The sequence below is a fragment of the Anabrus simplex genome, chromosome 6 (assembly GCF_040414725.1).
Source record: "Anabrus simplex isolate iqAnaSimp1 chromosome 6, ASM4041472v1, whole genome shotgun sequence".
Lineage (NCBI taxonomy): Eukaryota > Metazoa > Arthropoda > Insecta > Orthoptera > Tettigoniidae > Anabrus > Anabrus simplex.
The window spans coordinates 311,910,924-311,928,938 of record NC_090270.1 but is presented as its reverse complement, the minus strand read 5'-3'; the positions used below and the strand labels follow the sequence as shown (position 1 = coordinate 311,928,938).

At 37.3% G+C, this 18,015-nt stretch overlaps 1 protein-coding gene across 3 annotated transcripts in view; it reads right to left on the bottom strand.

Moving 5' to 3' along the window:
* Positions 1 to 17,398, bottom strand: part of LOC136875999 (forkhead box protein L2) — a 407,368-nt gene extending 389,970 nt beyond the window's left edge. For all 3 annotated transcript variants that reach the window (XM_068228124.1, XM_068228125.1, XM_068228126.1), the window contains exon 1: positions 17,249 to 17,398. In XM_068228124.1, coding sequence (XP_068084225.1) covers positions 17,249 to 17,308 — 60 coding nt within the window. In that variant the 5' untranslated portion in view covers positions 17,309 to 17,398. The remainder of the gene's footprint in view (positions 1 to 17,248) is intronic.
* Positions 17,399 to 18,015: the final 617 nt, after the last annotated feature.

Here is an 18,015-nt window from a genome sequence, read left to right as displayed (position 1 = left end):
AATAATCAAATCTCTCCAGCTCTATTGTTACTGGCATGAGGAAAAGGGGGCTGTCTTTATAATGAAAACTCTTCTCTACTGTGAATGGCAGTTGCCAAGTGAGCCTGCCGTTATAGTAGAAACTCCGGAACTCGACTGTGATTGGCAGTAGGAAATGTGGCCTGCTGTCACCAATAAAACTTCCTCAATGCCTACCTTTAATCGGAAACTACGTATAGTATTATCCCTGTTTTGTTTCTCGGATAGCGCTTAGAGACAAGTAATTTAATATAATCTTAATCACTGCCTTTACAGTACATTACGGAGAAATCCGTTTACAATGTAGAATACCGTAGCGAAGCACGGGTATATTTGCTAGTATAATAATTGTTTTAGGAGCGTAATTATTTATTAACACATTCTGAAAATAAATTTATTAAATTTGACAAATTGTTTAAGTAATTTTCAAAGTCCTTTCTGTTTCCTCTTCAAACAGAAGACAGACTGCATTCACAAATTTGGGGGTCATTCTGTAATGGTATGGAACTGAATGTACAGTACTCATTTAGTCTACATTTTTTTCCGAAACTCGCGCCTGGACGAATGCAACCTTTCACATCTCTGCGCACTTCACTTCAACATGCGCTGAATTGCTACTCGCTTATTGAGTAGCTACGTACAATACTCCTTAGTAATTATTTATGCATGTGTTTTTCGTATATCATTCACGGCTCCGTAGATTTGACAACGCAGATTTATTCAATGATCGAAACTAAAAGTTGTAGAGAAGTTAGATACTTTTTCAATCTGCAATAAAAATATTAACACTTTAACGATGATCTCAATAATATCGAGAACAACACATATCGTTTCAAATATTATAATATGTGAGTGAAAAATAAAATCTCATTCAATTTTTCAAGTAAAAGTAAACTCTTGTCCTCATCCCGAGGTGATGCAGCTATTTTTAGGCACACCCCCGATGGAGGTGAGCTGCATGTACCATTTCAACTACATACCAGCTCTCCAGCCATTCTTAAATTTCTGGCAGTTCCAGGAAACGAACCCGGGCCTCCGAGAACGGCAGCTAATAACACTAACCGTTACGCTACGGCGGCGGATAATTTTCTAAGGATAGCAGAGATGTGGACCTCGGAAGTAACGAAAAATAATAGTCTACTATAGGCCCTACGATAAATTTAAGGACTATTTCAGTTAGGAAAATCTTATTTACATTATCTTGATTTTGAAACTTCTCTACATCTATTATAAAATTTTCGTAATTAGAAACACTCAAATACATGTATTGCAGATTTTTATCCAACTTGATGTGGAATGTCACGGTAAGTGATTTTGATATCTTGGGATGAGAGAATTTTCTACTTTTAACTGAAGCAGGCCCTAATAACTTACGTTGTTGGTTAAATATTTCTTCTTCTTCTTGAGAATAACTCATTTGGAGGGTACGATAAATAAACCTAGGTTACTTTTCATTGTGTTCGATTTCCTTTGCTTCCAAATTTCCTTCATCCTTCCAGAGTGTCGTTTCTTCTCTTCTTGAGTCCACTTTCTTCTAGTTGTTGGTTCCTTCCGCTCCTGAAACGCTGCTTTTATAACTGATTCTCTAAAACGTGTTCTGTTTTTGATTGTATCTGTTTTAATTCCAGCATTTTTCATGTCTTTCTCAATTCCAATGAACCGTGTGGGTTTAGATTTGTAACTATTCAGAAGGTTGAAGATGCGCTTGGTTAGTCTGTTGTCATCCATTCTGTAAATATTTCTATTTTTAAATATATGAAAGTTTAAGGAAAATGTGCAGTTAAATGTGAGACGCCCTATTTTAAAGGAATTTATTTCATTTCACACGCATAACCGCAGAAGACTAGCTAGCATACGCGTAACTGAAGTTATTTAGTAGCATCATTCGGTCCGTCACAGTATAAATCATCATATTCCTTAAAATGCCATGTATAACAACCGGTATGGATAGCTGAAAGGACTATATAAAAATAGTAGGTTGCCATAGCTAGTTCTACGTATTTGATTTCATTTGTAATAGCACCGTAGGCCAGTAGTTGTATTTATAGCTCTGTACCGTTGGATTGATGTTATTTTGGCGATCAACTAGCAATGCTGGGCCGTAAGAATGGTATTCTATCTTGCGTTTGCAATAAAATTGAACCTTCTTATCCCTTTCTCAACTGAACATTATTTTTGTTCAAGTTTTCTTCAAAAATACATTTCGGGGTCAATAAAAGTTCTGAAAAAAAGAATAGGCCCTACCTTAAAACTGTCATAGGCGTTTTGAAAATGAAACAACAAAATCGTGCTAGTTAAATATTTATTGAGCAAATTTTCGCATTATTTGACCCAATTTCAAACTAAATCAAACCCCACGGCACAACAGCCCCAGGGTCGTGCCCTACCAAGCGATCGCTGCTCAGCCCGAAGGCCTGCAGATTACGAGGTGTCGTGTGGTCAGCACAAAGAATCCTCTCCGTCGTGATTATTGGCTTTCTAGACCAAAGTTGCTACCTCGCCGTCAGATAGCTCCTTAATTGTAATCACGTAGGCTGAGTGGACCTACAGTAGAACGATCCCTCAGATCCAGGTAAAATCCCTGACCTGGGCGTAAATCGAACCCGGGACTCCCGGGTGAGGCAGGCACGCTATCCCTACACCGTACTGCTGGCTTTGACACAAAAGTACGACAATAAAATTTATAAATGCCTCGTAACTAATTCTTCGTGGAATTGAATGCCAAATAATACCAACAAATTACAACAATTTAGAACATAATTGAAGTAATTTATATGAAAAGAATTCGGTCAGATGTTCCATTTAATCTGTTTCTATCTGGTCATTTCTCAACATTACACATATTTGTAGAACAGTTCATTGCTGTTCGTGCAAAAGGTTATACCTCACAATGCTCTCCCTATCCATTATTTCCCTTAAGACTGGTCACGCCTCCCAGCCACATATGGATATGCAGTCCATCAGAACAATTTTCGTTGTGTTCATTTTCGTATGCTAATGTGTAAAGGAAAATGAACCCTAAGTATATTATACGTACTGTAGGAGTGCGTAAATAAGTCATGCAAACATACATTCCTAGAGTGCGGCACGGTAAGGTTCATCTTCCCTTATACGTCAGCAAAGGAAAATAAACACAGCGAGTATGGTTTTGATGGACTAAATATCCATTGTTGCTGCGAGGCGTGACCACTCTTAAGGAAAATAATGGATGGGAAAAGCATTGTGAGATACAGTAGAACCTTTTGCCCGAACAGCGCCGAGTTATTTTCCTCGGAGAGGCACAGGTTGACACCATACTGTACACTTGTTGGTCAACCATAACAATAGAGACTTCGAGAGACTCGCACAATCAATGACACAGTATAAGAGACGAGCGGGTAAGGTAGAGAAAAGGTTAGGCTATTCGTTATTATACCAATATCTGCCTGGCACTTCGTGAACATTCCTTGTAAGACAAATTATATGAAGCATGTTAGGTAACTTTTATTTCTATAGTCAAAATTTCATAAATATAACTGAGCGACATTGTATGCGGATTCGGAAGAGACAGCTTTCAGAGGAGGAGAAATTAAAGGTTCGGACTCCGGAAGAAGAAACTTTTCAGTCTGCCTGTGGCTGTTAGGCATATTTCCTTGTATCACAGAAATGGTAGCATATAAACCGAAATATAGTAAAGTCTTTGTAATATTTTTTCGCACCTTGCGAAAAGATTCCCTACGAAGCATGTAAAAGAATATAAACTAAATAGGCTGGCTGAGAGACGTAGGTAAAGAGTCTATCGAACTCACTATAATTACTGCTTAATTATAATAATGACTTAATAATATGTTTAAAGGCCTACAATTTTACATGCAATCGGAATCATCTGGGAGTGACTACATTTCGAAAATCTTATTTCCTATGACCAGGTCTCGGGATACGGCCACCATCCAGAGATACAAGCTGCGAGGACATCCACTTACCGGTAACACTTATCATCATTCTTATCCTTCTCTTTATTATTATTATTATTATTATTATTATTATTATTATTATTATTATTATTATTATTACGACTGCATAATACAGTTATTTATGTGAGGTATTAGCCTTTTATACTCAAGGTTGCGCGATCAAACCTTGATGTAGTCGGTTGATCCTGTAGGCCTACCTTTTATTTTCGAAGAAATAAGGTGCAATATTTCAAAATCTCAATTTACTTGAGGTGTATAGGTACTTTTAAAAAATATTTTTTCGAAAAAGTTTCAGCTCTGTCGTGTCTCTGAAATCAACTGTCACTGAAAGGATATAAAATATATTATTATTATTAAATAACAAGCTCTTAGTAAATAACAAGCTCCCAGCTTGGATTAAAACGTTTCCCTTAAGATCACACCCAGTGGTCCTCACACTTATCGCAGCGTTTAGGTCTATAAGGGCCTAGGGTAGAGTGGTACAGTTTAGATATAAGTACAATTCCGATCAAATTTAGAAAACCCACTGTATTTCATTCTTTGAAATGCTTTCATTCCCCCACCCTCAAGGTGTGAGGCGGACCATCTAGAGGGTTACGCCCTATCTCTGGCCAAGTTTTCATTTTTCACTTTTAGTACGACTTACGTGTCACCGGCTGTGGGAACAGTGAAGCAGCTCCTTTGTGAATGTGAAAAATAATACGTCCGATTCTATTAGTTTGCAAGAAACTGCCGTTTATACATTGCAAGGTGAGAGTTGCTTCATTGTATTTCACATTTTTATAAGTTTGAAGCTGTCTTAGCTAAGCTCTGGGACCTTTTCTTTAAGTGCTATTTATAAAAACGCTATATCTCTACGAACCTCAAGTCGGGACTATGACGCTGCAAGCACTATCTCTGGTATTTCTCTGTAACTAGTTGATGGATCTTTTGTTGAAGTACACGCGGTACTATTTCATTCATAGATGTTTGCAATTTTCTCACTGCAGATGCCGCACAGAAGATCAGGGAATAATCTTTATATGAAGTGCTCAAGTTTGCACCTTCATTGACCTTCAGTCAGTTGGTTATCGAAGAAGGAATACCCTTGCCTGAATTTCCTCAGACTCCTTCAGTCAACCCAAAGAGAATCATCATCCTGTCACCAAATGTAATGAATGACTGCATTTCTTCAGTACTAATTCAATACCAGATAATTCAACCATTGTGGAAAATGCTTCAACGTCAACTGTTAATGTTACAAGCACTGTATCACCTGACGAATCTACGAAAAATATTTTTCCATCACCTGAAAAGATATCCACGGCAAAAATGTGACAGGTAATATCTTCATCCCATTAAATATCAGGTCAGCATTTTCAGATTACTAAGTTCAAATAATCTCTTTTTTAAGAATGGCATTAGCGCAAACATAAAACAAAAGATAACCGGCATGTCAAGCCCAACAAATCTTCATGAAGATGCATCTCGAGCATTCAAAAGACATCCAGGGTCGATTTCGTCATCTGGATTATAACTGTGAGAATTATGTGATAAAACGACCGTGGATTCAATACCAGGAATGCAATACGTGGTATCACGAAATCTGTGTTGGCTGAAAAGAAAATATATATTTTGTGTATGGAAAATGTGTGTGATCCAAATTGTACCTTATGTGATCAGAATTGTATCACCAGCGGTACAACTGCGATCAAAGACAGCTCTTCTGTTTCGTACAATTTTGACAATGAGGGTATATTTAAATGCTATTATTAATATGTGCCTTTGTTTAAGGTGGTTACTTCATTGTCAATATAAAAGAATATTGATAGTACCGCATATGAAGTGTGAGTGCACGATTAATTAAATTTTGATCGAAAGTGTACCACCTTACCCTACCTGGCTGAAATTTTCATTGCCGGGCTCAATGGCTCAGACGGTTGAGGCGTTGGCCTCCTGACTCCAACTTGGCAGGTTCACTCCTGGCTCAGTCCGGTGGTATTTGAAGGTGCTCAAATAGGCTACGTCAGCCTCGTATCGGTAGATCTACTGGCACGTAAAAAAAGGGCTCCTGGGGAACTAAATTCCGGCATCTCGGCGTCTCCGAAAACCGTAAAAGAAGTTAGTGGGACGTAAAGTCAATAACATTATTACTGACATTTTCTGTTGGTTTATTACTAGAATATTACATAGATACATCACGTAATTGGCAGATATTACTTAGATACAATAACAATAGCTAGGCTATATTTAATTTTGAAATAAGTAATCAATAGTTTATTTGTCAATAGTTTATTTACTTAGGCCTATAGGGCTATATTCAGTTCCAGTTAGATCTAATATAGTCCAGATAAACTGTAGGCGAAAGGAGTATAGGGCCTATCGACCTTGCGCCTGCGAAAACCGCTATGGAGAAATACAGACCCGCAGCACATATCTTAAACCTTAGAAGACAGAACCTTACCGGCTAAAGTTCAAAGCTAAAATATTTCACATAGCTACTTTTGCAGACGCAACGACGATATTCAGTATCAGAGAATACTTGCTGTAAATATTTTTAGCGGCGAATACCAGATGCATGCATAAGTCTTTTACGGTTTCACCAAGAGATGGCTTCAGCGAACAGTTCGCAGCGCATGAATTTGACACATACGTCAGTTTGTTCGTCTGACATTAATCTACCAACACACACAAGTTGAGTCCGCCAAACATTAGCGTCTGTGTTGTATCGTTCAGCGATCATGTCGACGTTTGTGCCCAAAAAAAGAACATTTGTGGCACGCATTGTTTTTCTTATTTAATCAAAAGGAAAAGGCTGGGGAAAGTCACCGTTTTCTGAACATGCTCCATCGATTAGAACATGTGAGACATGGTTTCAACAATCGCTTCGGCTTTGTGTCTAGTAGGACCAGAGCGGTATTTTGTATTATGAACCCTTGAAGCCCGGCGAAACCGTTAATGCACAACGCTATCGCTAACAAATGATTAATTTAAATTACGCATTGATCGAAAGACGAACAGAATGGGCCAGAAGACATGGCAAAGTGATTTTGTTACAGGACAATGCGCCGTCTCACACAGCAAAACCAGTGAAAGACACACTGAAATCGCTTGGATGGCACATCCTTCCACATCCGCCGTACTACCCCGACCTGGCGCCATCTGACTATCACCTCTTCGCATCATTTCGCAGAGCAGCACTTCAGCTATTTCGAGGAATTTGAAAAGTGGCTCGAAGAATGGTTTGCCACAAAAGACAAGCAGTTTTTCTGACATGGTATTCATAACTTAGCTGAAAGATGGGCGAAGTGTGTAGGATCCGAGGGCCAATATTTTGAATAAACAAAAAAATAATTTCCCTTGAAAATTACGTGTTTTCTTTACCACAAAAACCGACAAAAACTTACACATACACGTCTGATTACCTTTACAGTCATAAATTCCAACCTATGGTGTTGAGTGGTCACAATTTTGACGGTTATTTCCTATATATTTTATTTTCAATGTTATGAGGTGTACCTAATATTTCAAAATCTCAATCTACTTGAGATTTATAGGGGAGATATAAGCTCATGTTTTCCTATAAATACAGTATGAAAATGTGAATGGCATTATAGTAAATTACTATCCCTCTGATCACCGTATCTCTTGTCCTACGGCAGCAATCCCTTGTGGATTTTCTCTCCTAGCATATACCAATCTAATGAACAACATGATTGCGCTATTTATACAGTACAACTTGTAAAAGAACGTTACTAAACATCTTTCATTTTTAAATTAGCATTAATTAACATTTTTTTTGAAAATCTATAAGTGCAAGACCTCGGATTGCAATGTAAGAATTCTTCCCTGTGTGTGCCCATATTGAATTGTACCACTTTAATTTGTTAGTTTATCAATATATTCTCGGCTTAATGTTTATTTTTAGAGAATTAATTTCTAGTAGCCTAATGTTGGCATCAGTGTTGAATGCTTCCTTCTCAAGCTTTTTACCATAGCATCGCGTAAAGGAAACTTTAACTTCCCCTATGATTAAATTTACCTAACAAATAATTCAGTAATTTCGATGGCAGAAACATATTATTGTAAAGTGCGACTCTCTGTAATAAGTTACTCGTTCAGCACCTTAAATGAATAGTCAACAAAAATATTACATTAAATATTAGATGTATTTTAATATTTAAAATGCACTCCAATAGCCCGTAGTAATTATATTAACAGTAACAACTAACAGATTTAATTTATCGAAGCGTACGAGAAATAAGAAGAAGACTTATATAAGGGCCTAGATCTGGAAATTCTTCATAAGTGGAAAGATTTCCACAATTTGACAATATTCTACTATCCATTGACTATCATTGAGCTGGAACTAGAATCAACTCTCCTGAGTACTCGACACATGGTTTTATTTTGAGGAGCAGTTTCTTCTCTTGTTTTGAAACTTAATATGGATCGCAGTCACGTTTATTTTGATATCCTTTTAACACCGTCTTCAAAAGATTACTTGCCTCTCTCCATCCATACGTGAATGATTAAACACATACAATAATAATAATAATAATAATAATAATAATAATAGCCTAATAATAATAATATAACTCTGTTAAAAGTTTACAATAGAATATAATATTTATAAGCGTGAAAATAACTGCAGCGAGTATGATACGAAAATCAGCATATTAAAAAATATTATTAAATAACTTAAGTTACTATGTTATTGTTATTCCTAACGAATTCCTTTCCCGTAGGCCTATTTTCTTTTTTTCTCTTGTGAATTTTACGCCATACTGTATCTTGCACCTTTTGTTACCAAGTGCTGCTGGAAAACTGTATTCAACACTAATTCTGTTAATTTCTATGGATTTCGCATTTTCCTCATTATTCGTGTACATTATTCCCTCTCCACCTTCTGGTGTTCGGAGGTGGTAGGGGGAAATATTAACAACAAAAATAATTTTCGTGCTAATTTTAAATTACATTTATTCCTTTAAGCTTGTGAAATATTCAGGAGGGAATGTTGTTCGTTTCATATCATTCATTTTTTAATGTGTATATAACACTGTCAATGTTTTCTCTCCAATAGTTGGTTTCCTCCTTGGTTTTCTTCTTAATTAAAAAAATACTGACTGCGATGTACAGTACGACCTACTCAATTTCATTAACCACTGATCTGCATTTAAGGCAGTCGCTCAGGTGGCAGATTTCCTATAGACTAAGTTGTTTATCTAGCCGTTTCTTAAGTAATTTCAAATAATTTGGAAATTTATCGAACATTTTCCTTGGTAAATTATTCCAATCCTTAACTCGTCACCCTATAAGTGAATATAATATTTGTCCCGATTTTTCATCTTTAAGTCCAACTTTATCTTCATATTCCTACTTTTAAAAACACCACTCAAATTTATTTGTCTACTAATGGCATTCCACGCCAGCTTTCCACTGACAGTTCGGAACATACCACTTAGTCGAGCAGCTCGTCTCCTTTCTTCCAAGTCTTCCCACACCAAAGCTTGTAACATGTCCGCAACGCTACTCTTTTGTTGGAAATCACCCAGTAAAAATCGAGCTGTTTTTCATTGAACGTTTCCAGTTCTCGAATCACGTAGCCTAATCCTGGTGAGGATCCCATACACTGGAACCATACTCTAACTGGGGTCTTACCACGACCTCATCTTTACAGACCGCTCAGAAGTGAGAGGTTTGGCAACTCCAAGCAACATGAGCCGGTCAGCAGGTTCATCTCCATGGTAACCGCAGTGGGCCCGTCCTCATTTCCATGGCAACCATACCCCCTACTCCTTTCTGCCCACCCAGACAGGCAGTAAATGGACCTTCCTCTAAGAAATGTCAGATCGCTTCTTTCAGTATTATGACTATAGCAGCAGAACTGGTACAAAGTGGTCAAAAGAACAGAAGAGGAAACATGGTGATTTTATGAAGAGATTTTGGATGAACAGGAAGACGAAAGTCATCAAGCCAATGAAGAAGTTCCAACGCGCTCTAAGAATGGGCATAACGAAATAGTAGTCTAATAATAATAATAATAATAATAATAATAATAATAATAATAATAATAATAATAATAATAACAATAATAGAAACAGAGAGTTTTGACAGCACAACTTACGCTTTGTGTGATTTTTCTGACAAAGAAAGAAAGCTAGAAAGACTCTAAAATCAAAACTGCTGAGAACATCCAATACAATCATCTTTATTACTGCACTACTCATGGCATCAAGGTACTGAAATGAATTTAGTGTTGTAGGCTACTGCTGATAAGAAACATAGGCCTACGTAATGAAAGAGAAATACTGCTTTTATTGATCCGAACGGAATTGTTTCAATAACATGGTAAGCCTATTCAGCGATGCGTATGAACTAATCTCCTAATTGAATTAGTTTCAATCAGTAGCGTAAATGTGAAGATTTTATGCACAGTCCCGTTTGTACCAATGAACCTTTAAGCAGTAATATTAAAATTGCCGACAAGTTCCTCTACTTTTCAGCGGTATTTAAATCGCATTACGAAAATGTCTTAAGACACTCGGTAGGAAGTTCTTAATTTTATTTTTATCAGATTCGTTCTGAAGTTTGTAAACTATATTCATGTCTGGACACTCGTACTTCTATATTATTTGGCTATCGTGATTTAAGATTAATATGTGAGTAAGTTTTTCCCTATCATAATGGAGATAGCTTATTTTGCATATCCAGGTCGTTGTATTGAGCGGATACAGCTTTGAGTGGCATAGAAGCATAAATTATGTACGTTAGTGACGTTGTAATTCCTTTATTTTCTGTACCACAGTTACTATTTATTTTGATAATAATTTGATGTGAAAGTAAATGAAGAACTGAAATGGACTAAAAGGACTTCAACATTGGTAAGAATATATAAGCTAGTGATGTGAATCTTGTGACTTCGTACGCTATTGTATACACAGTAAACAACTAAAAACCAAATATGTTGTTTCATTAGAATTACCTGTTGTAACTTATTTTGAAAGTACAATACTAATAATAATATAGCCTAGGCCTACTAATAATAACTGGGGTTTTCGCCTCACTAATTCTGGCTTTTCAGAGACGCCGAGGAATCGGAATTTTGTCCCGCAAAAGTTTCTTTACTTGTTGGTAAATCTCCTCACACGAGTTTGTCTAATTTAAGCACCTTCTATAATAGGCCTACCACAAGACTGAGCCGCGATCGAATTCGCCAACTTGGGCACATATCGCCAGCGCTCTATCCTCTGAGCCACTCAACCCGTCATTGTTATGATTAGATGTATTTGTTTCGCAAGTAAGAATAGCCTCTGCACAACTGTGAAATCTGAAGACATTTGATAACAATGGGAGACTATTAAGGAGTAGATGATCTCTCCACGTGAAAAATATCCTTAAAATTAAGAGGCAGGTGTGTATAATGGAATGTCATTTTAACAGTTCTGCGTGGCTTAAATCTTTCTCGCACATTGTGTACTTCTACCTTCTGCAGTCTAGAGTACAAATTTAATATCCTACCCACATTACTTGAGTCACCACAATAATAAATAAAGTGTTATCAGATAGGTGTCACACGAGATACGTTATCAAGGACAAGTTCATCACGACGTAAGTCTTAGTACAAAACAAAAACAAAAGAATATGATAATGTTCTAATGTTTTCTTTCATTCACAGTTCTTGGACATGTCTCTCTTGAGATCGGCTTGCAAGCATGAAGTGAAGAACTTATCTAACAATTGACTATAAAACGCTAAAATAACTGACTTAGAAATTTTCTATCTTACACGGTCGTTAATTAGTCAGAATGGATGAAATGCCTTTAGTAAGCACATTTGTTGAAGGTTGATCCATAGGCTGTGTTATGCTTTTCACTTAAAACACTTTTAGAAGTAAGCCGACGATATGTTGTTTCATTAGAATTACTTGTTGTAACTTTTATTGAAAGTACAATACTAATACTAATACTAATACTAATAATAATAATAATAATAATAATAACAATAATAATAATAATATAGGCCTACAAATAATAATTGGGGTTTTCATCTCACTAATTCTGGCTTTTCAGAGACGCCGAGGAATCGGAATTTTGTCCCGCAAAAGTTTCTTCACTTGTTCGTAAATCTCCTCACACGACGTTGCCGAATTTAAGCACCTTCTATAATAGGCCTACCACAAGAATGAGCCGGGATCGAATTCGCCAACTTGGGCACATATCGCCAGCGCTCTATCCTCTGAGCCACTCAGCCCGTCATTATTAGACTATGAATAGATTTGGATTTGGATCAAAGTAGCCAATGTTTTCTTCAATGGTTGTGAATGTTGCTTTAAGGAGTACAGACGAAAATAAATTTATCAAAATATACAACGTGGGTGCTGGTGTTCTTCGTTATATGTAGAATGATACGGCTCTTGTGGCGACAAAGTGAGAAAACGCGCTTGCAAATTAATACCCGAAAATGATTCCTAAAGAGTAAACTGAAATGTGTAGGCCTACTGTAGTAATGGTGTTCACTGAAGCTTCCTTGAAAAATATTTATGATTACCACAATTCCAGATGAACCTATATTAATGTGTACAAACGACAACTGGAATAAGTAATATTAATTGGAATATTAATATAGGCCTAATTAATATTCCCATAGAAACAAAGGATTTTACACCCAAGGCTAGACTGAAAATTAAATTCAGCAACGTAGCCTATATAACGTAAGCACTAGTCCGTGTGTAAGTCATCTCAATGTTCTACAACACAAGAGAAAACTAATTGTGAGACGTATTTTCTCATAACTGCTAACTTGTCTATTTGATCTGATCTCGAAAGATTTTTTTTTCTCCACAATGTACAAATCTGTCCGTACATGTACCGCTGAGGTAAATTGAATCCATCCACGGGATAGCCGGCCAAAAATAGTGAATAATGCAACTGTGCTTGGTTCCATGGCTAAATGGTTAGTATGCTGGCCTTTGGTCGAAGGAATCCCGGATTCGATCCCCGGCAGGGGGGTTTGTGTCGTCTTCATTCATTACAATTCATCTTACGTATTGTAGGCCCCATTCTTATTGACGTGCACGTTGCCTACCGGCTTCGATGGAGACCATACACCATTATTATTATTATTATTATTATTATTATTATTATTATTATTATTATTATTATTATTATTATTATTATTATGCGATTAGCATGGAATGTTAGTAACCTTGTGATTGGACGGAAGCAGTAATTTCACCTATTTATAAGCAAGTTAACAGGAAGGATTGCAACAACTATTGAGGTAGGCTATTTCGTTGACTAGTACACCAGGCAGAGAGTTCACTGGCATTTTGGAACCAATGTGGTTTCAGACCGCAGAGGGGCTCTCAGGATCAGATTTGCAGTATGTACCAGGTAGATAAAAAATGCTTTGAGACGAATATACAGTTACGTTTGTGTTTCGTAATCTAGAGAAGGCGTTAAGTCAGAGTACTGAGGTAAGAGATGATACTCGTAGCGAGGGGTTATGGGATTAAAAGCAATCAAAAGCATTTACGTTACAGTTGTCAATTGGACTACTGTGAGAACTGATGGTAGAATGAGTTCTTGGCTTAAGGTATTACAGCGATTAGACAAAGCCGTAATCATTCTCTTTTGCTGTCCATAGTTTACACATTTCTTAATTTCAGTGGGAACTAAGAAAACGGTTTTTCTTTTATTATTTAAATCATCAGAAGGTTGAGTATTAGGCCTATAAGGGTAGCTATCCACAGACGATTTTTTGTTTCTCTCTATCCAAACAACGTAACTTTCCAAAATTCTTAAATTAATTTTACACATAAACATTTATAATGATGGCGTGTAACCTCCGAAAAGGTCTTTCGAGTTGACACGGTACAGGGATGGGGCCCTACCTGTGATGAATTCTAATGCTGAAGACGGCACACACACCCAGCCTCCGAGCCACTGGAATTAACCAATGAAGGTAAAAATCTCCGACTCGGCCGGGAATCGAATCCGGGACCCTCTGGACCAAAGGCCAACATGATAACCATTTAGCTATTGAGCCGGAGTCATAAACATTGAAAACTAATAAATTAATATCGTTAATATTATTTAATTTTAGCGTCTCCTCAATTGCTTACGGAGCTTACACGTGCTCGAAGACCATAGCGCGGGCTCTTCGCATTTAAACACTTTCAAATGCCATCGACCTCAGCCAGAATCAGACCCCTCTATCTTAGGAACGACTGTGCATTTTGTTTGCAAACAATTAATTTAGCATAGTCTATAGATTAGCCTAATCACACATCCTTGAGTGTTGCAATGGCATCTTGTTACCTTTCTCTTAAAAATGTCCATCATATTTCATATCACTTAAGGCAGGGCATTATCATTATCGTGTCCGACTCGTTGGCTGAACGGTCAGCGTACTGGCCTTCGGTTCAGAGGGTCCCGGGTTCGATTCCCGGCCGGGACTGGGATTTTAACCTTAATTGGTTAATTCCAATGGCACAGGGGCTGGGTGTATGTGTTGTCTTCATCATCATTTCATCCTCATCACGACGCGCGGGTCGCCTACGGGTGTAAATAGAAAGACCTGCACCTGGCGATCCGAACCCGTCCTGGGATATCCCGGCACTAAAAGCCATACGACATTTCATCATTATCGTCATTAATTAGGCAGACGTTAAACGCGGCTCAGAATTTACATTATAATATCCTATAGCCCATGGAACTTCCATTAGTCTACTTCAAAACGTTCATCTTGAACAAATCAGAAACAAAGAAAATACAGCAAACCATTAAAAGAAATAATAATTCCATAACGTTATTAACAATAATATGTCTAGTTAATATCTCAAATAATTATCGAATTATCCAACGGTGTAACAAGCTAGTTACTTAGTCTACAAGAAATATAGGCCTTCACCCTCATGCAGTGGCGCACGCAAGGGTGGCATGAGTTACCGTGTTTAACCCCACCCCTTAGAGATTTGAACTATTTTTAATTGAAATATTATAGGTAATAATAATAATAATAATAATGTTTTTACCCACCACTGACTAATTTTAAATTTTCGGAGACGCCAAAGTGATGGAATTGTGTCCTTCAGAAGTTCTCATTTTTACGTAGGCCTACCGGCAAATATACCGACACGAGTCCGATCTGTTTGAGCGCCTTCATATATCACCCGACTGACCAATGATCGAGCCTTCCAACTTGAGCTCATAAAGGTACCGTTTTTACCCTCAGACCCATTCAGCCCGGCTATATAAAAACAAACCATTAATTGAATCTCTTTGTTAGTTTCTCTCATTCAAAACCAGAAATAATAATAGCCTAGTAAAGATAGGCCCTAATAGCTAATAATAAAATTAATCCGATGACCGAGAAAACGACATTGACAAACATAATCCTAAACTTTGCCCTATCAATGAAAGTAAAAAACAATTGGTTGCTCGAAATCGGAAAAGATCATAAAAAGTATGCATCAGAGATGGCACTGTTAGGCAGATCCAAGTTCAAAATATCAGTCGATAATCACAGCTTTACACACCATCCAAGCACTACCACCATCAAAACCTGGTTAAAAGATCACAAGAAAAGCCACAGCGAGAAGATGAAGAGATTTTAGGAGAAGAAAAAAGGGGACGACATCAGCTAAATAAGTGAAATCGCACTCCTTAGTCGGGTATAACAAATAATAATAATAATAAGAATAATAATAATAATAATAATAATATCACCTGTAGGCCTAACACTAGGAAGAAAGGACAAAGGTGTTGAAATGAACTGTCTAGCATTTGGAGATGATTTCGCCATACTTTCAGAAAACTTGGCAAATGCAACAAGTGAATATCTTCGAAGAGATAGCCAACAAAACAGGTTTAAGAATTACTACAGAAAAAAACACATGTCTGACAAATATAAAAAGTGCTCCAGAATTTCTAGTAACAGAAATTGGTCGAATAAAGAAGGTAAAATAATTCATATTTTTGGGAGAAATAATTCAAGGAAACGGTTTAGAAAAATCCGCTGTAGAAGAAAGGATACACAAGATGGAAAGAGCATACGGTAGCCGAAAAGTAGGAACATAAAAAAACAACACTAGTCAGTAGTCAAACCGGAATAGGCCTACCTATAGCGAGTGAATGTCTAGTACTGAAATACAAACTGAATAAATTTTGAAGTTCTGAACAGAAGAATTATACGGTAAATACTCGGTCCACCAAAACTACAAAACTCTGGAAATCAAGAAGTAATGATCAAATATATCGGAACATAGAAAACAGAACAGAAATAATAGGGAAAAAGCGATTGATATTTTTGTGGACACTTAGGCCTATAGTCTACATAATGGATGACAACAGGTTAACTAAACAGATCTTTGGAACAAGAAATCAACAACAACCTGAATTCGTGAAATCAAGAAAGATTTGAAAGAAAAAATAATATAGGAGAAGAACAGGAAGAAGAAGAATGAGAGATATGTAGAAAGAAAGTGTTAAATGTTGAAGGATTCCAATGTGCGTAGGGAAAGAAAATAGGCCCAAGATGATCCGAGAAGAGGAGAAGGAGACATATGAGATGATGAAGGAGTATTGGATGAAAAAGAAAGAACAACAAAGGATGATGCGTTTAAATTGGCACGTGGTCCTTAGAAGACCGTAACGGTGAAATAATAACAATAATAATAATAATAATAATAATAATAATAATAATAATAATAATAATAATAATAATGGCCTGAGTGTTTCTGACGGCAGAGCGTTGGTTTTCTGAGCCCAAGATTTTGGATTCGATCATGTCTCAGCCTGGTGGCATTTGAAGAAGGTGCTTAAATTCACCACCCTTTTAAGAATATTTGGTTTTCAATGAACAGGTACCAATTATATCGAATGAAGTCAATAAGTTCACATCACTAGGCTACAGTATCTTAAATATTTTCACAGAGATGAAGATTTGTAGTCTAGTTCCATTTTATTTACCTTCATATCAAATTGTTATAAAAGTAGTACCTATGGCACGACATGAAAGAATTGCCGTATCGCTAACCTATGCTTATAAGCCACTCAATGTTGTTTCCACTTAACACAACGACCTGATCGTAAAAATTACGCAGAATATCACCACTGTCTTAATAAAACATTCTTACATTACGGTAATTCAAAATCACATTAGCCACATTCTAAACGTCATCTCCTCGGGAAGCGCGTGGATGAGCACCAGTTGAACATTACAGTCAATTAGGAAAACAAAACAGTTTACTGGACATCGATGAAGTTCAATATTATCAAGGAGTTCGGACTTACCGTCGTAGGCCCCAGATGAGAAACCATGCTGTCACAACCTGCTAGCAGCGTGTCAGCCATATCGAGCGAGATCTGATGGACAGTTGGATAAGGGACACAGGGGTTGAAGAACCGAAGTGGCTGTGAAGTCAATCGGAACACCACACACGGCGTCAGGGTCGAAACTAAAGCATGCATTACGTTGGCGAGCGGAACAACTTGGTAGCCGCCATGAAGTGAGGAGGGGTAACCACGCCTTCCTCACTTCCCATTGGCCAGCACCTCCTCGCTCACTATTGGTTGGGCCATTAGCGGCATAATTTAGCGGCTCAAGGGAAGGAGGGTCCTGCAGGTTTATTTAGGGATTTCCTTCTGCTTTTAAAGAGGGTTGAAGGCAAGTAAGATCACCTCCCCTTCGGCTACAATTAATGAACATTACAGTGTTCTATTACTAGGACTTCGTAGTAGGAGGGGGGAATTCCCCGGGAAACACTTGATTACAAGATTCTTCTTCTTCCCATTAATAATAATAATAATAATAATAATAATAATAATAATAATAATAATAATAATAATAATAATAATAATGTTACTTGCTTTACGTCCCACTAACTACTTTTTAAGGTCTTCGGAGACACCGAGGTGGCAGAATTTAGTCCCGCAGGAGTTCTTTTACGTGCCAGAAAATCTACCGACACGGGGCTGTCGTATTTGAGCACCTTCAAATACCACCGGACTGAGCCAGGATCGAACCTGCCAAGTTGGGTTAGAAGGCCAGCGCCTTAACC